The sequence below is a fragment of the Brachyhypopomus gauderio genome, chromosome 12, assembly GCF_052324685.1.
Source record: "Brachyhypopomus gauderio isolate BG-103 chromosome 12, BGAUD_0.2, whole genome shotgun sequence".
In the NCBI taxonomy this organism is placed as follows: domain Eukaryota; kingdom Metazoa; phylum Chordata; class Actinopteri; order Gymnotiformes; family Hypopomidae; genus Brachyhypopomus; species Brachyhypopomus gauderio.
In genome coordinates this window covers 967434-989138 of record NC_135222.1, presented here as the reverse complement: position 1 = coordinate 989138, position 21705 = coordinate 967434, and the positions used below count along the sequence as shown (strand labels likewise).

The 21705-nt window shown below is 42.2% G+C and overlaps 2 protein-coding genes, 1 long non-coding RNA gene and 1 other non-coding gene across 4 annotated transcripts in view; 2 read left to right on the top strand and 2 right to left on the bottom strand.

Annotated features, from left to right (window-relative positions):
* Positions 1-1397, bottom strand: part of sbno2b (strawberry notch homolog 2b) — a 44587-nt gene extending 43190 nt beyond the window's left edge. The window contains exon 1 of the mRNA XM_077024218.1: positions 1258-1397. The gene's annotated coding sequence lies outside the window, so the exon portion shown is untranslated. The remainder of the gene's footprint in view (positions 1-1257) is intronic.
* A 28-nt stretch (positions 1398-1425) lies between these two features.
* LOC143528532 (uncharacterized) lies at positions 1426-7612 on the top strand. The gene is made up of 3 exons (XR_013134488.1): positions 1426-1562; positions 2477-6758; positions 7249-7612. It is a non-coding gene; the product is annotated as an uncharacterized LOC143528532 (long non-coding RNA).
* A 5469-nt stretch (positions 7613-13081) lies between these two features.
* trnaa-agc (transfer RNA alanine (anticodon AGC)) lies at positions 13082-13154 on the bottom strand. Its single transcript has one exon. It is a non-coding gene; the product is annotated as a tRNA-Ala (tRNA).
* A 28-nt stretch (positions 13155-13182) lies between these two features.
* Positions 13183-18627, top strand: hapln4 (hyaluronan and proteoglycan link protein 4). The gene is made up of 5 exons (XM_077024217.1): positions 13183-13915; positions 14433-14553; positions 15549-15911; positions 16167-16469; positions 17565-18627. The coding sequence occupies exons 1-5, from the start codon at positions 13913-13915 to the stop codon at positions 17927-17929; spliced, it is 1155 nt and encodes a 384-aa protein (XP_076880332.1). The 5' UTR covers positions 13183-13912; the 3' UTR covers positions 17930-18627.
* The last annotated feature ends 3078 nt before the right edge of the window (positions 18628-21705 follow it).

Sequence of the window (21705 nt, the reverse complement as noted above, 5' to 3'; positions counted from 1 at the left end):
CTGCCATTACAAAAAGGCATGACAGTGAACATATCTGAAATATCTGACAGTCTAAATACCAAAAAATAAATAACATTAAATAGAGGCAAATTATATAGCAATGCTTGGTTGTATTTTTTCTAGTGTTTTGTTTGACTTATATTACACAATCAACCAAACAAGATTTTAAATTCACTAATATCCATGAACAATGTACTTTTTATCTTCAAACAATCTGAAAAATGTAACAATTGTTCAGTGTCAATCTGCCTTTTTCATCTGCCATGAAACCAAAGGTCTGACATGTCCCTCGATACCATAACAGTGTGAGTTTAGGAATGTAATGACAAAAACATTGAGCAGAGGCCTGAACGGTACTGCAATCAACTCACATTTTAACCCATTTACCCACATTAGAACAAATTTGATTCCTTTTGCGACTGTTCCCACTGAAAATTATTCATGACATCTACTGGATAAAACTTTCTATAAAAAAATACATTCACAAGGGAAAAGGGGGGAAAGGGGTCAGTTGTTTCTAGAAGCCCAGCTCCAAAACACTGGTCTCAATGTCCCGTCAGCACATCCCAAAGTCCTGAATCACACTTTCCTCCACCCGCAAGCTGAGACAAGTCCTGTACTTTCGTCCTGACGGGCACCAAACGCTCTCTCGCTTTCTGTTTCAAACCATAGACGGCACATAGTCTGTGTTGTTTTAAAGAGACTTCACATTAAGCCTGGGTCTACAGTCAGTTGACTAATTTAACAACACAGCGAGTTATTCACCACGTTAACTTAAACGTGAGGAAACGTCAGTCAACTCGTCAGTTATCAACAGTCTCCTCTGCTATGACTTGAGAGGATGTCACCTGGTGTTATTTTAGTGAAACTAAAATTATCTTGCCGGCTTTGTTACAAATCAAGCACATGTTTTGTTTAACCACTTCTGGTCAATAAAATGGACAACTTCTTAGTTTGTCATATTCGCTAGCTAGTTATCGAGTTTAACCAAGTTTAGCGTTGCCTCAGCTCACCAGCCATCTTATTCGACCTAAACGGTCGAAACCTTTTTAAAGCGGCACGAAGACGATCAGCCCAGTCAACAAAGTTTTTACGAGTTTGCCCAGTGACATTATGAACAATATTCACAAGTCGTTTAGAAGCGGAGAAACTCTCTCTCCCTCTCGACTCACGTCGCGAATAGTCACCGAATAAATCGCGAATAATCTGACACATTATCAGCAGGATTCCGTCAGTGTCGGTGATCGAGTAGATTACCTCGATTAAGACCCTCCGGTTAAACCTCTCGGCCTCGACGCCCAGACGACCACCGAAATCTCTCTGGGACCCGATGGAGACGAACAATCCCTTCTTCTTAGAGAGAAGACAGACAGCTAGAAGAAGACAGCTATCTCGCCACCTAGTTTATCTGAGTTTCGACGACAGGGCCATTTTGAAGTGAAGGCCGACACTTCCGCGGTTGTCACAGCAGCCCGAGAGGAAGGAGCTCCGTCAGTCTGACAACCACCCTAACTGATGGAGGCTACAGGGAAGTTACACTGGATCAGAAAGGGAAGGGTGGGGTAAGTACTGGAGAAAATGCCCCAGGCCTCTACTAATAGACACGACATGGCATGACGTGAGCTGGCTATGGTATTGTACGTTTTAAAAAGTGGAATATTGTATTTCACTGAATTATACAAAAGAATAATATACAAAAAAAACATGAAACCGATAGATAGTCATATAAAAACTGCGGATGAGGACAGTGGAATTCATAACGCTCATTTAAATAACGAAACAAACTGCAACGAACCAGAAGAAAGTCAAGAAGATTAGACAGGCAGTCCAGGTTGGGCGGAGATGTGTCGCCATCTGCAGGACACACAGCTTGAACCGAACCGAGCCACACAGTGAGATTGAGCAAAAAGATCTTAGAGACCGTTTCAAAGTTTGTAAACAAAGATCATTCTGGCAACGGAGGTGGGATTTGTGCAGTATTAGTACACGTAGTATTCGTTTTTACTTAGTTTAACAACTAAAACATGGGTGGCTTGCGCATATAAGACAGTAGATAGGTATTAAACAAAGTTGTAACAAAGTTGGTATTGTAACAAAGTCTGCCACATCATTAAGTGCAGTAAATTAAGACAGAAGAAGGACTAGTCAATTGTTGTGGATAAGGAGAGCTCAAACTAGTTGTGGTAATGCAACTCAAATGTGGTGTGGACATGTGCCCCAACCCTAGTCGGGGGTTAGGAAGGAATCAGTCAATACAAGAATAAACTATGAGCAACCAAGCATTATACATAGTGGTCTTTTAACATTGCAGAAACCCCAAACCTACACAAGGATCTCACCATTTCTTTTGAGAATACCCTGTTATCACTATCAGAAACTGCTCAAAGCCTGGGTGTAACTTTGGACAACAAATTGTTTCAAACCAAACCTATTTCTCCAGTGCAACATAAGGAGAACATGGCCATTTCTTTCACAGGAAGTGACTCAAGTGCTTGTGCAGTCTCTTCATCTCAAAGCTGGACTACTGCAACTCCCTATGTGTGGGGTCTTCCTTTACGGTTCATCAGACCCCTACAACTGATTCAGAATTCTGCAGCATGACTGGTCTTCAACCTCCCTAAGTTCACACATCACTCCACTGCTGCGGTCTCTTCACTGGCGTCTAGTAGCTACACGTATCAGATATAAAACCTTGAAGTTTGCCTACAGAGCCAAAAATGTACCAGCCCCTCCCAACATGATGACCATGGTCAAAGCCTGACCCATACCACTAGCACTCCGAATCTCAAGTTTTCAAGTATGGACTGGCTTGAAACGCCATGCCTAAAGTCTCACGGAAGACAAGTCCCAAGACTATTCTCTGCTCTGGCTCCAAGATGGAGCAATCTTCCATTGGCTGTTGGGACTGCAGAATCTCTTGTGGTCTTCAAACGTACACTGAAGTTAAGTTGTTAAGCTGCCATATTGTCAGTTGTTATTTTCACACCAGTCGACATCAGTGAGAGTGAGTGAGAACACACACACACACACACACACACACACACACACACACACACACACACACACACACACACACACACACATACTGGTGATCACTAAGGGGCTGTGGTGCACACGTGCCCAGAGCAGTGGGCAGCCCGGCGCTCGGAGAGCAGTTGGGGGTTAGGTGCGTTGCTCAAGGGCACTTCGGTCATGGCCTAGGGCCCATGTTTATTTGCGGTTCTAGGTATTGGCATTGATTCCTGTAGTTTAGTAGTAGTCTGGTTCAAGGGTATCTTGAATTCTAACTTATCTACTGTACTATCTAGGATGCGTCACATTGGATAAGAGTGTTTGCTAAATGCCCTAAATGTAAAATGTCAATGTAATGATTTGTTAAAACAAGTGATTTCAAGACACAACATTTTGGATGCCGTGATATGACCACATGTACGAGTGACGTCTAAGCCTTCAGTTTATCTGAACTGGTGATAGTGAACTGGTGACCATTTAGACAAATCCTCATTCAAAAGTTGATTTGCATAAAGACTTTATTAAAGCTAATGCCTGCGTATAGACTATGTGTCATTGTGTAAGGATAAACGTGATGTAATCCTTGTGGCACACATACATAATATATATTGAGATATTGTCTTTTATTAGTTTGATTTAGCTGTTAAAGATAAAATCAGTGATAAAATCACTTCTGTTGTCGAAATGCTTCTGGTAGCGTTGTTCCTAAATCCTAAATATACCCGGACTTTCTTTTGTTTGTAAGATTTGAATATAGGATACTGGGACATCAGTTTTGGAATAGGCTACTCATTTAAAAAAAATAAAAGTACGTTATACTTGCCTTTAGCTAACATTTTGATGATTCAGAATGAGTACTGAAATGTCACAAATAGGTCAAAAGTCTTACACATGGTATATCAAACAGGCTATGCTCTTTAACTTATTTAAAATCACATATTTGACATTGTACAGGATAATTTCTAAAGTTACCGACCGTTTTCTCTTTCATACTCCTAATCCATTTAACGCATTTGCTGGTAAACTTTATTTAGGCCTACTGGATTCATGTGAAAGTTTGTAGTTCAGGGTTGCCAACTTTTCAAAATCACTTGAGGGAGATTTGATTTAGGGGAGTGGTGTGTGTCAAATGTTGAGCGGCGGTTGGGTGGTGGGGGGTATCAAACGTTGAGCCTGGGGGGGTCAAATGTATTATATGCTTCCTCTATACTACGCCTAAAGCGATCGATCACCAGTGATTGGCGCCAGGGCGAACTAATAAACAGGGTTGCCAACTCTCACGCAATGAGCGTGAGACACACGCATTTGACTGTCTTCACACGCTCACACGCCACACATCCGATTTCTCACGCTGAAAAATAATCTAGTTTATTTATCTCTGATCTACATCTATGATTCAATGAGTTAGTAGTTCGCCAACCACTGGCGATCGATCGATCGCGATATAATATTGTGTCCATTTTACACCCCCCCCCCCCCCCCCCGCTAACAATTTAAATTGGGTGCAATGGCGTAAAAAATGACCGTGTCTGTGCTTTTCTTGTACATTTGCTAGAGTATGAACATCCGTCTGCCACCGGAGGGCAGTAAAATCACTTGAATGCTTAGTAAATAGTTATAGAATACCGTAACATCCTTACATGATATAGTACCACTTTTTAATATATTGTAGACTAGAAAAAAATGCATTTTGACAAAACAATGTGGAGTAAATATATTTATGACAGAAAACATAAACGAAAAGCAAAAATAAGTAATTTTGTGTGTTTGTGTTCAGTCTTAATAACCTATTTGATAACACACACCTTCTATAACAGGTTTATGTTCATGTGATAGTTCAAATATATGTACTGTACATTGCTAATTATTGCTCCATTGGCCTGTCCAACTTCCTGTCCTGGTGTTTTTTCATGACCTGCCAAAGCACCAGTGTAACTTTTGATGACTTAAAGAAGTATATTCATATATTTTGTTTTAACATTAATAGGAGGACTGTATTTCAGATCAAATCCATTTTAGGGTGGTTACAGCAAAACGGTGTACCAGGAGTGTAGATGAAAGACAATCAAACAATATTGTGACCTACAGCCAAAGCTCTGTTGTTATAGTCATAAAATATTCTAATTGAATCTGATCAGTTCTTTGTTGTTAAAAAGAACATGTGAAAGTGTATATGCCTTCAGAAATACCAACAGTGCCCTGTAAGGGTTTGGTTCCTTGGTAATTAGTGATGATCAATTACCAAGTAAACCCATAATTTCCCTTGGTGTTAGAATAATTTTGGACAGAGACTGGCAGAAATGAACAGTAAAAGAAAGAAGGTGGACAATATGTTGTACTCATATTTCAAATTCTGGAAATAATGATGATCTGAATGTTGGAATGAAGAGTGTGTTGTTGTAACAAGACTTTGATGGACCTACAGGCCTTTGGTTATTCTGACTGGATTAGCTGCTTTGCTTGGTGAATTCTTCTTGGTCTACCTTGCTACTTGCTGAAACACACCAAAGGGTCCTCTATTCTATGGTACGTGTTTGGTGAAGAAATCTTTCTATTGCTCATAGAACACATTAAGACAATCACAAGCCACTTTCATGTTCTTATGAAATGTATGCTGTGAAATTGTCAGAAATCTACTAGACTGTAAAACATGTCCAGCTTTATTTGGTAACTTGTGAAGGTTGGTCATCTGCATGCTCATTTTGCTGATTTGTTAAGGAAAGCAGATCACCCCGATCGGGATCAGTGGAACACTTTAGCCCAAACTGCCTGTCCAGTGAAGTGACTTCCAGTCTGAATGCCAAAGTGACATGCCCATTAACCCCTCAATTTCACTTAGCTTTATCTCACTGAGAGAAAAGTGAACAAAATAAATTCTGTCTGTGTCACTGAGATAGGGGTTGGTGTGTTATTTAGGTAATGGTATCAGCGTGAGATGGGGTGAATGTTACAGCTCAAAGTCATCTGGTCTACCACAGAATTTAATGTTAATCCCCTGCTGGGACAGAGAAATCGATAGACCCTGTCTCACCTGTTATGTAGGTAAACTAAACGAACCTCTCTGGAGGATTAGAGTGCCATATCATAAAGAGAATGCTGGACAGAAAGAAAGAAAGGAAGAGAGAATGCTGGACAGAGAGAGAGAGAGGGAGAGAGAATGCCACTATCAGCCAATATATCTGTGCACAGGAGTGCCATCTTTCAGTCAGGCAACATGGTTCTTCACCGTCTGCCCTTGTGTGAGGTTTGCCCTCAATCAGGTACTTGCGGATTCCTGCATAAGGACAGTTTACAAAACCTGCTCTTGCAATCCAACCATGAAATTGGAACACAGTGAAGGCATCTACACTAATCCCTCACAAAAACCTCACACTTATGTTCTTTCTTGTATATTGTCACCATCTTTTCGTCTTACTGTGCGATGATAAGAAAGTTCACTGACTCTCATGTTTAATGCACTTCTGAGACACGGAGAGAAGTGCACATGCTTTCTCAGGCTTGTCAGATGCCTTCGGTTCACGTATTTTCCTCCTGTTTCTTCCCAGCGCTTGTTGTTGTTTGTGTTTGTCTCCTGGACACATCAGGAAATGTCACATGAAGCTCTTCCTGGAAGCCGAGAAGTGCTCCGTTCGCCACAGCTGTGCTCTGAAAAGAAAGTTGGCACAGGAATCTAAATATACGCCTCTCACTCAAAACCCTCAGCTTCCAGACATCATTATCCCCTTCCGCTGTGCAAAAGCTCAAAGGTTGGTGAAATGTGTTTAATAAAGAAAATAGGTCAGTGTGGTCAGTGTGTTAGTTTTGACATTAACCATTTAAATTAAAACATTTAAGAGATGTGAAAACAGTATAATTATTTTGGCAAATGCCTCTCTATAAATAGTCCTGAATATACGAAGTAAGTTAACATTTGAATTGTATATCTCTCCAAAGTCAAAACGTTTTCTTAAAATATCTTAATATATTTTATCATATCTTAACATTTCTGAGTACTTTCTCCATTGTGTGGATTTATTCCAATCTTTCTAATGACATTTTTCGCTACACAGAATGTGCCAATTCTTGACAATGACTTTATATATAATAAAACACATTAATCTCATTATTGCAATATGTGGGCATTTACATCAACAGCAATCTTGAAAAGTAGCTTCAATCACCAACATCAAAATAAGCCACAAACATAAAACCAATGTATTCTTTCCTTAAAACAGTCTTACTAATGTTATGTTTTAGAGCATGATAGCTTCCTCTCCAGATACACAGATGTCTACCAAGATGTCAACCTTCATATCTCACAGGAGGAGCTGTACCATGGCTCGTCGTACACCGGTACGGTGTGCTGGTGAGAAGGAACAGGGCACCTCATCACGTACATGGTGTGGATACTCAGCATGAGTGGTTAAGATGTAAAGATGTCTACATTCGTGCTTGTTGTGGCCGTTGCTGTGACAGATGAGATAAATCTGTTTTCTTTTGGACTGGATCAAACCTTGCCAATATGGTTGTTTATTTTTTGGTGATTACAATAAACAGAAAAGAAAACCACAACCTTGTGGCAATATATGTGCAAATGCTTTTCTAATAAAATAATACAAATGAAAAAGGCGTTACTTGAATTTGCATTAGACATGTAAGAAATGAGAAATCTGGATTTTGCATTATTACAAAGTATAATAAAATGATATATATTTTTTCTTTTCCAGAAAACTGTGTATTATGTAGTCCTTATAATTACAGGCTTGAGTCAGAACTCTGCTGTGCCCTCTGAACTATCTTCCCTTTCTTTATGCCTTTATGGGAAGCCATACACCTGGTCTAAAGACAGAGGAAAATGAGTTTTCTTTAAAATGATGCAGAATCATATTAATTTTCTAGCCTTTCATAATGTCCAGATTTTTTTCCCCCTGGATCTCCTGTTTGTCATATACCTATAGGAGCAATAGGCCTACTGTTTATTAGAGGATTGGTGAGTTAGGTGAGTTCATGAGTATTTTACAGGTGTGTGTTTTGTTGCTACATTTAAGATAACTGGATTCTCAAACTCTGAGTCCAATCGTCTTAGTTGTAGGCAATTGTGTCAGATGAAGATCCACCAGTGCTTTTGTTTTCTGGTCCCAGTCTTCTGAATGCTCGTGTCCAATCAGTATGAGCCACATGTTAAAGACAGCATTGGCTTCCCCAAGGTCACGTTAAGAACATTTTGATTTTGTTTAATTACCATCTCCTCTGCAGAGTAACTGGGTTTGCCAGTAATCCCATTTACACTATTTAGGTAACCACATCACTGCTAACACGTTGAATTAGAGTTGCTTCAGGGAGCCCTCCCAACCTGCCTCCTCCCCCCACACCAGAACGCACCAGTGATCAAGCCATTCATCATCAGCACACGGTATGAGACGCAATCACCCAGAACAGCTCAGCTTCCCCTTCTCACCCCCTCTCTCTCTCTCTATCTCTATCTCTCTCTCTCTTTCTCTCCCTCTCTCTCTCTCTCCACGGCCGTCACTCCCCTCTGCTGTCGAAGGTGCTGTGTTTTTTTGGCTGAGGATTTTAGCTGGGCGTATAGGTTATCAATAACCCTTGTTCTGGCTCTGGTCAAGGCATTATGGCGGGCCATCAGTCGGGGCAGGAGATGTGCTGTGAGGAGTTGATAAGCTAATCTTTCCCTAGAGTCCAGGCTAAAGCCCTTCCCAGCCACCTCTGCCTGCTGAGTCACAGCCCGTGTAATGTTTGTGTGTTGATGGATGCAGCTGAAGTGTTTTAATGGTAATACTGAGCATATAACATGGTATAGTCGCACATTTTACAAATGTATGGTGAGCATCTGACATGCCTCCTGGATTTATTGGTATCTTAATACAACGATGGTGGCATAAAAGACGTTTCAGAGCTGCCTTTACTGTGCAGTGTTCAGACGGCTTAGATGTGCTCAAAGAGTTTTGGAGCAATTGAATGCATGCATTTGTGTGCTTATGTCTTGGACCTCAGATTTCTTTCTAAATCGCCGGTGCTGATAAACCACAGTGAACAGATGCCCAGACAGACTTCTGGCTCTCTGAGAACAGCAGGGCATATTTGATTGGCTACCTCTCCTCCTCTCCTCCTCTCCTCCTCTCCCTTTCTCCTTTCCTCTCCTCTCTTTCATTAGAAACACCATAGCTATATACATGTGTATATGCTATTTTCCAAAGTTGTATCTGCATCCCATTGCTATGGCAACGTGCCTTTCATGGCTCAGTAATCCGTCCCCTTTCTCAACATGCACAAGTTGTTGCAATTTAAGTTTAACGACACGGGATTGTGTGCGATCGTTCACAATTGCGCCTGCAACTGTGTGTGAAAGTGAATTCAATGCAGCAGCTAATATCGGTATGCTGAAGCAGTGGCCGCCCAGCGAAAGCTGTGGTGACCTTGAGACTGAAGTTGAACTGCATACATTTAGCATCAGAACAAGCCAGTGCGCTCTCTCTCTCTCTCTCTCTCTCTCTCTCTGTCTCTCTCTCTCTCTGTCTGTCTCTCTCTCTCTCTTCATGGTTCCTGATGCACTAACCTGTGCTGAAGATGCTACTGCACATGTTCCACACTTTCCCCATGCTGGGCTTGTCCGTGCATGGACTCCTCACACCGTGCTGCTCCTCGATTCTGGACTGGCCCAGACCGGACTGCACTGGATTGGACTGGACTAGACTAGAACGGACCGCAGGGCTTGGAGGCATTATATTACATTTAATGTAGCGCAAGTGCACAAATATAACTGACTGAGTCTGAAAAATATTCAATATGGCGTGTATTTAATGCCTATTTTGCTACAATTACTGTTACTGCTGCAGTGCGACTTGGAACAGTATAAATGGTCTCTCCCCAAACAAAGCATGATTATAGCTACCTAATGCATATAAATGGCACTTGGGGAACACAGGACCATGACTGATGACTGCAGTAGAATCACAATCTGCTCCTTCCATTTCATCGTCTGGTCATTATAATCTGCTGTCTCCGTCGGCTGCACTGCGTTTCATGTTTCTTGGAAGTCAAAGCTGGGGCTTCCTGTCTATGGCAGTGTTATAGAAAAGAGACCATCAAACATGACCATGATCAAAGGCCTGGTCTGCAAGAGCTCATCTGGCCTCTCTGTAGCTCTCTGTATGGGGCTTGAGCTCAGGGGAGTCAGCATTTCTAATCAAAGCAGCGCACATAATATTGTTGCAGCTCCCTTACTGTCCCCACTGTAGATACTTGGTTGTAGATTCTAATGTGTGCGACTAAAGCTCAAACCGGAACAGGGGATGCATGGTTTTTTAGTCCCTTTTTCTTAGGCTTTGAGCTCCACACAGCTTTTCTTTATATATAAACAACTGATTTGACTATATTTGTTCTTAGAAAGAAAAAGAAACGTGAGCAATGGTGCGTCCTTCAATAGTGAACACATTTAATTTGATTTTGTTGCTCTTCAGATTTCACACGATCACATGCCTGAAATAACAATACTTCGCCCTAACCTGCTGTTTGTTCTGCACATGGGAACCGGTCCACTCCATGGCAGCTGCACTGGGTCAGGCCAGGCGATCCCGGCGGGCAGACGATTATTAATCACGGTTTAAAAGGAGTTCTGCATGGAAAGCCATGTGAGAAGAAACTGAGTGAGTCCAGTGCTATGGTTCTGAACATAAAGAAACTGGCCCTCTGACTCCCCCCCCTCTGTATTACATAGTACAATGAGTGACGCCTTTATAAGCTGTACCTGCTCTGCACATATTAGGTATGTAATCCAACACTTGTGTACCTTTGGTACTCCGAAATCAGTTAACTAACTGTACCATTGTGTAAACCTTTATTGGCCTCTTTTATTAGTCCCTTTTAACCAAAGGGAAGATGTTAACTGAATTCTTACAGAAAAAAACAAACCTTACAGAAAAAAACAAAGCTAACAGAGCTGCATGTTATTGGACAACCTGAAGAATAAATGTTTTCTAATGTTTTCTAAATTAGCTCTATTTCCTTTACCTTATATTATTATTATTACTTTAAACGGATTTTTATGAATGAAAGCTATTCCTCACATAATAAGCTAGCTATATGTAGGAATATGTTTCAAGTAGGGGTGTAATGGTACACCAAATTCACATAGTTCCATAATTAACCTATTTAACTTAGACAAAAAGCATTTCACGAAATCATCATTTCATATCTAGTCATCTAACTCTACCAAAATGTAATCCTCTGATTATCACAAAACTCTGCATAAACTCTTAAAACAACAGTATGTTAAATAACATACCAAAATAACTAGAACTTAGGGAAGGGTACAAACAATGTTACTCGGTTTGGAAATGAGAGCAATTGCATTCGTAAATTGTCTCAATTCAGAACCAGCCTCACAGTTCCTGTCATACTGCATTGGTGATTGGCAAGGAGAACAGCCATGGACCACACACACATCCTCTAAACACAAGCATGTGTTTGCTTGACAGCGTTCAGTTCAGCTGCCTCATATACTCGCCTTGATAACCCGGCGTCTCCAACAGTTTCCTCGTCACAGAGCTGGTCGTGGAGCGGTTTAGAAGGATGTCGAGGCCTTTTAGGTTGGGCAGAATCTATGTGGATTCACTTTGTTTGCTCCTGGGGCTGCAGCATGCTGTGCGGGTCTGGCCAATTTGTTTCATATTTGGCAACCCTGGGTGTCAAAATGCTACAAGGAAATGTGCACTGGGCAGGATCACAGTCCACACAAAGAGGTTTTCTGCTCTGGAATGGAAATTACAAAGGAGAAATTACTGGGCTGTTGCTGAAGCCTTTATTTCAACTTAGCATATTTCCTTAATCTTCAATGACATACCATAGTTGTTTTATAATCTAGTACAGTAAAATATATTACATATTGTTCCAGTAAAAGATTTGACAAACATTGTAGCCATACATTTGTAAAAACTATGTCTAAATAATTGGGTCAATATAATCTATCTGATGATTCGGAAGTAAGCAAATACATTTTTCTTCTTAGCTTTGTCTTAACGACTGCAAAGAACTCTATGTGAACCTAGCTAGTTTCTCAGCAAAAAATTGCTTCCTCTCCAATAAGAAATCTTAAATAGCCTAATATGGAGCTTTTTAGATCTAAATTGCACGTTTGTACTATCTGTCCATCAAAACAAGGCATGCCTAGTTGTATTAGATGTGTGGTCTTTTACACGGTGTGTAGGCTTATTTGTAATTAAGTGATGACAGTATTCATTTTGCATGCACTCGCATTGTGCAACCTGACCTTATGTTACCCAATTTAGTGAGTGTTCAAAATGGCCTACTACATACTCGCATACTGGTTGGGCCACAAATAATATTTGCAGTATGTGAACAAAATTAATTTCCATAAAAACAGAGCTATCTTCATGGTTTACTGCATGCTGTCAAAATATTTAACAAAATATTTAAAGAGGCAATTTATATCACCCTTTTCCGTTGTAAACTGGTTAGGCAAGGATCCTATCCTTCTATGCCTTCTGTGGTAAAATTAAATACATTAGTATTTTTGAGATTTTACTTATCATATATAACTTATTTTTTTACTGTGGTAAGTTCCATATATTTCTGCTAATAATAATAATAATAATATATTATATTTTATTATATATTAAAATATTATGATGTATTACTATTGTACACTTCACTCGTTTTTATATTGCTTACTCGAGTTTCTCTTATATAGCAGTGTTTACATGCTGATATGAGCAAAATGTTTCATTTGCTTGCACATGCAAATACTCGGGACCGTTTAGGGTAGAACTGCCGTTTGGTGCATTTCGAGCGATTGACATCTGCCACTAAGGACTATACGTCTTCAGCTGGTGGAAAACACTCAGTAAACAGGCTGGCCAAGCGCTTAACGCTGAAGTAGTGCTTTCATACGTGCAATAGTTTGACCATTCTACACATAGACTATTAGCTACATAATACTGAAAAACAGTACTGAAAAAAATATTGTCATTTATTTTTTCTTGTCCATTAAATACAAGCATACGTTACTATTCTATCCATTATGAAAAAAGATTACGTCAAATAAAAATGTTATTGGAGAATGCGGGCATCGATCCCGCTACCTCTCGCATGCTAAGCGAGCGCTCTACCATTTGAGCTAATTCCCCACCTACACAAGCCGTCTCTAACGGACTCTGTAATGTCTAATGGCCTTCGTGGCTTATTTTTTATTCTACGTTAATTCTCTGCACCGCAAACATCACAGAAAGGGTGATATTAATAAACTACACGAAGAAACGCACTGCATAAATGAGTAAAACGCTCATAAAACGCTGCTTAGGCAAAAGTAAATAAATAAGTGCACTAGCAAGCTAGGATATGCTCTTTGGCTTAGCCAGTTGTTTAACTTGGCAGACTTGTTCACAGTTTTACTAGCTCAACAATTAGAATAGTTTGAAAATTGTTCAGTATTTCAAAAGCATTTTGCCAGGTCCGCAGCTATAAACAACGCTATACCCCACTGCAAAGGCTTCAGTTCAGCCTAGCAGGATACCAAGTTCACACAGGCTAGCTAGCTGTCAGGACACACAAAGTTAATTACGCTAGCTGTTAAGACGCGAAGAAATATGAACATTTAATGAAAACAGCTGAACCACATTCCAGCAGGGAATCTTCAGCTGAAATAAATAGCTGGCTAAATATTACATATCAGTCTGTCGTACTGTGCGAAACACTTTATTTTGACAAAACACAGAAAGGTGTGCCACAGGGACTGTGAATGGGGGAACTGCAGTATAAGTGTTGTAGGTGGGCGAGAAGTGTGAGTGAGTGTGTGAGACAGGACAGAGCTGCATCACGTCGCATACCTCCGCACTCTAGGAACAGACACACAACAGCGTCATTATAAACCTCTGCTGTCGAGACAATGGTAAGTTGATATTGTAATTGCACGATGTAAAACGATAAGGTGTACAGCATATCCTTTGTAACCTTGACGGTTCATTCTCAAGGATGCAGCAGTAATCAGTCGGGTGCTTTCTTTTATACTACCTAGACCTGTATTGCTGCAGTAGTACTGTGAGCATTTGTTGTTCAATTGCTCTGCCGGGGAAAAAATACACCTTTCTCATATTTGGAATGTGCATATTATGAAATTTGCTATTTTAACCCAGCATCTAAAAAAGTTATAATGTCATTATTGACAGTATAGCCAGGTTTAAAAAGGAATATTCTGTCACTCACACACGCACTCACGCATGTAAAACAACATTAAGATGGAATAATGTGAGCTCTCTAAGTAATGCAACCCCCCCCCCCCCCCCCCCCCTCTCTCTCTTCCCCCGGCCCCTCTGAATATGTATGCTGGCTTATCATTGTGATTAATTTAAAACCTGGGGGGAATTGTTGGTCGGACACACTCTCAATTAACTATATTTTGTCTCAAGCTCCCAGCTAAATTCTGGTTGCTGGCATCCGTTAGCTGCACAGTGCTGCTATTCTCACTGCAAGTGACCCCCTACCCAGCCGACTCAGAACGAGGAAGAAAGAAGGTGGTGCATGTTCTGGGTAAGACCTTACATCTCTCCTTGGGTACCACTCACCCACAATGGGTTGCATGCACTGAGATGTTAAAGAAGCTTCAAAGCATATCACAGTATCCTTCATACTACTTCATATTCAATAGTGATTTGGTCCAGTTTCAAATCAAGTGGGCTTTATAAGATATCATTACAAAGTTAGAGTATCCGCTTCTTTCCAAACACATTTGTTGGAATTGAAAGCTACCACACGGGATGCCATGATGACATGTTATCATGTGCTGCCCTCATTTTCTCCTTGTCCTACGCAGTAGAAGAGTCAATGGTGCCTGTGCTCTCTCCACCATAGTGTGTTTGCAATCTCCTGGCAGCCACAAATGGGCTTGTGGTTACCATGACATAGCTTTTAATTTAGGTCTCTTTTCCCCCCAACACATCCATGGTTCTATAGATGTTGGGTTCAGAATTAATCTGAGGAGCTCTTTATTGCTTTCACTGGCAAAGTTAGCGACAAACATTTCCGACAGTTTTGCAGTGGAGAGTTTTAATTGCCAGATGTCAGCGCTGATTTAAATCTCCATGATCTCCCTTGAAAAGCTCAGTGATCAGCTGGCACTTTGTTGAGCTGCCCAGGGCACTCGGGCTGAAAACAAGGGGGGCTAGAAAGCGTTTGCGTGACATCTAGCTCCAGGCAGCCTCATGCGGCTCAACACAATCTCCAGAAAAGAAAACCGGGCATGCCGGATTTGGTGAAAGAGACAGTGAAGGATTCTGGCTTGCTTATATAAGATTAGCTAGCAGCTGTCTGCTCACCTCAGTGAACCCTGCGAGGGGCTGGGACTGAACTGATCACAGCTTTTGAATTTCTTAAAACTGGGCTTCATGACACACATTCCAATATAAATGCTAAATGAAGAACTTAAATGTGATTAATAAATTAAAAAAATGCTATTTAAAGTTGAATTTCTTGACTCAGTGCTTTGGGAAACTGGTGTGACCTGTGTCTCCTCTGTGCTGCTTTAGAGGACGATACAGGAGCAGTAATCGTGCAGACCGCTCCAGGTAAAGTGGTCACACACCGAGGAGGTACCATCAACTTGCCTTGCCGTTACCACCACGAGCCTGAGAATGCAGATACAGCCCGCATTCGCATCAAATGGACCAAAGTGACAGACACTTTTCAGTTTGAGGACGTGTTTGTGGCACTGGGCCGGCAGCAGAGGGTGTTCGGGCCCTACCGTGGGCGTGTGGACCTGGAGCATGCCGGACCAGGCGATGCCTCGGTTGTCATCCACAACGTCACCCTGCAGGACTACGGCCGCTATGAGTGTGAGGTCACCAACGACATGGAAGATGATACAGGATTTGTCAATCTAGACCTCGAAGGTTTGGGCCATTAACACATTTGTCAAAAGGCATATATACAAGAGGTTCTCAACTCCAGTTCCCAGGTTACACTGCCCATAGTTTCTAGCTCAGTTGGAATAGGAGTATTGTGGCAGAGAAAACTAAACAGGGCACTAGGTTCCTAGGACCAGAGTTCAGAACCCTGGTAAATACTGAAATGAACTGAAATGTTGCCGTTTTAATTCAAATGTATGAAGTTTCATCTGAGTTTAACTCAAATGTTTCATTCCCCAGGCGTCGTCTTCCCATACTACCCCCGTCTCGGCCGCTACAAGCTCAATTACCATGAAGCGGAAGAGGCCTGCAAACAGCAGGACGCCATCTTGTCCTCACACTCCCAACTGCACAAAGCCTGGCTGGAGGGTCTGGACTGGTGCAACGCTGGCTGGCTGCAGGACGGCTCAGTGCAGTACCCCATCTCGCACCCTCGCGACCAGTGCGGCCGCAAGGACACGCCCGCCGGCGTCCGCAACTACGGCTACCGCCACAAAGAGGATGAGCGCTACGACGCCTTCTGTTTCACCTCCAAGCTCAACGGTGAGCGCTGACCGCCTCGGGCTGTGCTGCCCTCCGCCACCCGAGATCTTGCAAAAGACCTCAGGCAGGTGCACGAAGGGCGATCTTTATTAGCTGAAAGCTCCCAAGCCCCCTCCACCCACAGCAAACTCCACCAGTGCCAGAGAGGCCGGGGTTGCAGGCGGACGTAATTAAAGAGCCTGCAGGAACACGGAGAGCAGGACCATGGCCCGCACTGACGACATGATGCATCTGCTACACCACAATCCTCCAAATCAGATTTTGGAGGGAAATTTGATTCATTGTGGCAGCCGAAGTGCAGAGTAGGATCGCGACCGTGTAGGAATGATCAGTGTAAAATAATTAGACGAGATCCAAGAGGCTTTTGAATTAAGTGTGTATGAGTGTACGTGTTATTTTACTTGTTTCTACATTTATACCATTTGTAGACAACTGCTGTAGTACCAAATGAGCACATTTCAACAACACCATTACGGTGTTCTTGGTCCACTTACAATGTGGGAAGCCAATAGGCTTTTCATTACATCCCCAAAAGAGTTATTACAAAGCACATTTTGCCCTGAAATGCTTGCAGCTGGAACAGTTGTGGCTGTTACTTCAACAAAGACCATCTGGTGGACCTTTATAGAACAGCCCTACGGGAAATATGAGGCAGTACTCCTGTAAACAGGCAGCAGCCGAATCAACAAACAGGGCGTTGATGGGTGAGCAGAGAAGCATACACACGTCTTCAGCGAGGAACACCGTCTCTCTTTCTCTTATGCTCTCGGGCATACAGTTCGGCATCAGACGTGCAATGAAGCTACATTCTGTTTCATGGTGCTTCAAGCAGCCTCCACAATCTCGATCCTATTTCTGAAATCGTGTGTCCTGGAAAGTGCTTTTCTAGTCATTTTGATCGAGTGCACTTACCAAGCTTGGCTGGGGATGCATTTTGGGGCCTCTGCAGTTTATGATTGAAAGTCTGAGCACAGTGTTGTTTCACCTCTATTTGGTGACGACACAGTAATAAAAACACTCTCTCTCCAAGATATTTTCTATGTACTTCACTTCTTTCTTTGTACCTCTCGGTGTGTGTTTGTGTGTCTATTTTAGGTCAGGTATACTTCCTCAAACGCTTCAAGAAGGTCAATTACCCGGAGGCTGTGAAGGCCTGCCAACGCGACGGTTCGGCGGTGGCCAAGGTGGGCCAACTTTACGCTGGCTGGAAGTTCCAGTTGCTGGACCGCTGCGAGGCAGGCTGGGTGGAGGACGGCAGCATCCGCTACCCCATCGTCAACCCTCGGGCCCGCTGCGGTGGCTCCGAGCCAGGCGTGCGGAACCTCGGCTTTCCAGATAAAAAGTTTCGTCTCTACGGGGTCTACTGCTTCCGCAAGAATCTCGCCAGTCCCGAAACCCAGTCCACGCAGGCTCCCGTTAAACCCACCGCAAGAATTTCCAACACTACCAGGAGCATTTGAGAGTCGAGCTGCTTCTCCAGTAGCATATTCCCGCATATTCCCCACAATGACAGACGAAGCAGACCAGTTAGGTTAGCCCCGATCTCTTGCGCTTTCCCTCCTTTGCTTAAAATGAGAAGATCGGTAATGTCAGAAGAGAGTAGTGCATCACCTTCTCTGCGAAACACAACGTACAACGCACACAACGTACAACGCACACGCTGCTTTCTTTAGCGCATTTGGTACGTAGCATGGAGGGCCGACAAGGATTTTATTTCGTTTTTTGTTCCGCTTACTTGCTTCCTTGAAGGTGCAGGTACCACATGTTAAATACGGCCCCGGCCTGCCCCGTGAACCGGACGAGAACCGAGGGCCCAAATATGTGCCCAGCAGCAGTTGTGAGTGGGACGGTGGTCTCGCAGCGGCCTTTCCATCTCAGTAGCAGAGATTTAATGTGCCATTTACTATGCACACAATACCCGATCATAGACAAAATAATCTTTTAGAAAAAAAGATGATCGCAATATACTGAAAGCAATAACTTGCTAAGCATGTGTTGGTAGTAAAATCTTCCAAGATTTCAATTCCATGAGTGAATGAATTCCACGCGCCTGTTTTTCTACCTCATTAGTGGTCAACAGTTGCACTAGCCATTCAGCTGTGATGTGGCACAATATTATCTTCAGTAATGCATTTTAGATTAAAGTTATTTACCTGTTTGTTTGTCTTTTGGTTCTTTGTTTACATTTGGACCGAGTCTTTGGGCAATAACGCATAAACAGGCCGAACCATGGCACTAAGGAAAAGGAAAACCGGCCTGTTTGTGAGAATAAGAATAGCTGCTTTTAGAAATTGCAGATCATATTGACTTTCATAACAGCACATTTTTTTAGACTGATCACATACCTGGACAACGCTGGAGAAGTATTTGCTGAACTCAGACAAGCAAGTGCCCAACCTACAACAAATAAATCAGAAATAGCACAATGAAAATTAATGAGGCTTCACAAATTTCAAGGAATGGTGGTAACAATAAGTTAAAAGCAAGTCAGGTATTTTGCTTAGTAGTTTTATTATTTGGGAAAGTACTTCAGACATGGTTGCAACTGAGACAAAATGAAATAATGAGAGACCCTGGGGTCAGCTGATGAATCATTATAATCTGTTGGATTCAATCAGATTATTATTATTCTTATTCTTTTTTTGCCCACCTCCGTCCCCCCATCTTTGAGGGACAACTTTGTTATTATGAACGAATCAAATTATAACAATTCTGTATAATACAGTACAATAGCGATAACAATAATTGGGGTTAGCTGGACCATACAGGAGAGGAGAGAAAAGAGGGAGAGAGAAAGTAAAAAGGGAAAAGACAGAAGAGCAGAAAAAACAGCTCAAATGATCATAAGATAAGATTTTAAGAAAATGCATCAAATGGCATTTAGGTTTCACAGTTAAAACATTTGTCAACATTAGTCGACTACTTAAGAAGACATGATTTTTTTTTTGTGTAAGGTGATTACGTTTGACGTACAGATCTGAGATGCTCGGGTTGTATATCAGGTTTATTAAGTGGCCAGACTTGTTCAGGACAAGAACAAAGCAATGGGTGGAGAAAAGGCTTGGTGACTGTGAACTGATGTGACATCCTGCACAGGAGAGTGCTGGATTTTCAATTCACTTTGACCCGTTTTTTCTCCCCTCAGCATAAAGTGAAATTAGGTGACCCCGGAGCAATCGAATGGACCCCGAGGGTAAACAGAGCCGAATCTCAGAGCACAAGACGCCATATGTGTCCCATTTCTCAGCTGCTGAGGCTGAGGCTGGGGAAAAAAAATAAGATATACAGGCTGATGGGGGGGGGGGGGGGGGGGGTAATAGAACAGATCTCTGCAACAACATGGCCAATGAGCAAGGACAACCCCCAAACAACCCCCAAACACCTCTCCTGATTGTCTTACAGTACAACAAAATATTCTGGATTGACCGAAATGCCTCTTGTTCTCAAAGCATGCAGTTGAGGAGATACGCCGAGTAAGAAATTGTTGTGATTAAATTAGTTTGTGTCGTTTATGAATTCTGTTCTTAACAGAATTATTTCCAGCAAGATGTACACAGTTATGAAAGAGTAATGCATCCGTTTCTTAAGGCACTCTGCTGGAGTGTAAAGATGTGCTGGCTTGTGCTGTATACATAATGAATTAGAAACAGTCATAGAAGAGAATAATTGGCTAAACTGTTTAAAGGAAAATTTCCCTGGAGCAGAAGCATTTAAATTTACAAATCATCAGAGCTAATTTAAAGTGTTAAACATTTAATGAAGCATTTTGTAGATAATGAATCTGTGTGTGTGTGTGTGTGTGTGTGTGTGTGTCAGCTCCGTTAGAGCATGGCCTCCAACAGAGCACCTTCATTCTCTCTTTGTTTATGTTGTGTTCTCTTGGAACAGAGGTCTCGCTGTGAAGATAAGCCCCACTGTTAAGCAATTGGAAGCTGTTATGAACCCGGGTCAAGAGTAAATACAGTACTTAGGGTTTGAGGTAAAGGAAAAGTAAGAGGTTGACGAAACCCCGTGGACGTTAGCAGGCACGAGCAGGTCACACGGTTCAAGAGAACATGGGGAGATTGGATGAGTGAATGTGAACGCACGTGGCACCCAGTACTCGATGCCACAGAAGCATTGACCTTCATGTCAAGCGAAAGAGACTCCGCACAAACAGCCTCAGCAACGTCGGGCCTTCGGACTGAACGGCGGATACGACAAACAGATGCACAGTCTGATCTGTTTGTTACACTAGTGCAAATCAACACTGTTATTTGGCATGAAGTTTTGGCATTAGCCCAGCAGATCTCCTACCGTATGCTGTGCCGGGCTCTGGAACAGAATCAGCAACGCCAGGCAATGCAGTCGGTTTGCTCTGCAGATATCTTTGCTGCCCCCACTACCAGTGAGGCGTAGAAACCCTGTTGTACAGAAGATACACTAAGCTGCTTAATGAAGGAAGATTTCTGGATCATCAGCCCTGGCCCCAGAACAGCATCGCACCGGGTACATGAATCCAGTAGAACTCACTGCCTCCACCATTCTATAATACCAACAGCAGGGCAAATTTATCTGTTTGCTGGTGTTTTTTTTTTTTTGTTGCCTGTTTTGCATGTCACACTACTTTAAAAGCTATTAGTGGCTGAGGACTCACCATCTGCACAAACATCATTATCCTGTTAAATGCAGCTGCACTTGCAGGGATTAGCAGGCCTGCTCCATTCATCAGAGGTTCTGTTGGAATGATAAATGGGCTTAGGATGGGGTATTAACCTTTGGATACCGCTGAATCGCATGGTGTCCATGAAGCAACCGCATGACTGCATTCCACAGCTGAAGAGAAAGTAACTTCTTCTTGCCAACCTTGGATGTTAGGATACATATTGGCCATACAGCTAGAATCAAAAACATGACAGTATTTACTTCTCAGAAAACAAATATATATGATTATGTGTATGAGTGGTTGGCAACTGCTGGATAACTGGAATTTACAATTCAGTTTGTCAATCTAGTAATTCTAAGCTGTATGTGATAAAGACAATCCAACATATAATCTTATTTTCTTCAGATGCTGTCTCTCAAAGCACTGGCAGTGTATAGTGCATTGTTGCTTGTGTCAATTTTATTATCCGACAGGAGATCAGGAGAAATGTCTGGGACTCGTTCCTAGCAACATAATCCCTCTACTCAGCTTTGCTTCTAATGAGGATGGTGAGTCCTTGCTGCACAGAGAGCTGTGCACCCATCAATCATC

What these genes read in the sequence shown, in the direction of transcription:
- hapln4 (XM_077024217.1), top strand. An exon ending in TGTCAATCTAGACCTCGAAG is followed by an intron (nt 15,912 to 16,166) that starts GTTTGGGCCATT and finishes TTCATTCCCCAG; the next exon opens with GCGTCGTCTTCCCATACTAC. An exon ending in TTTCACCTCCAAGCTCAACG is followed by an intron (nt 16,470 to 17,564) that starts GTGAGCGCTGAC and finishes TGTCTATTTTAG; the next exon opens with GTCAGGTATACTTCCTCAAA.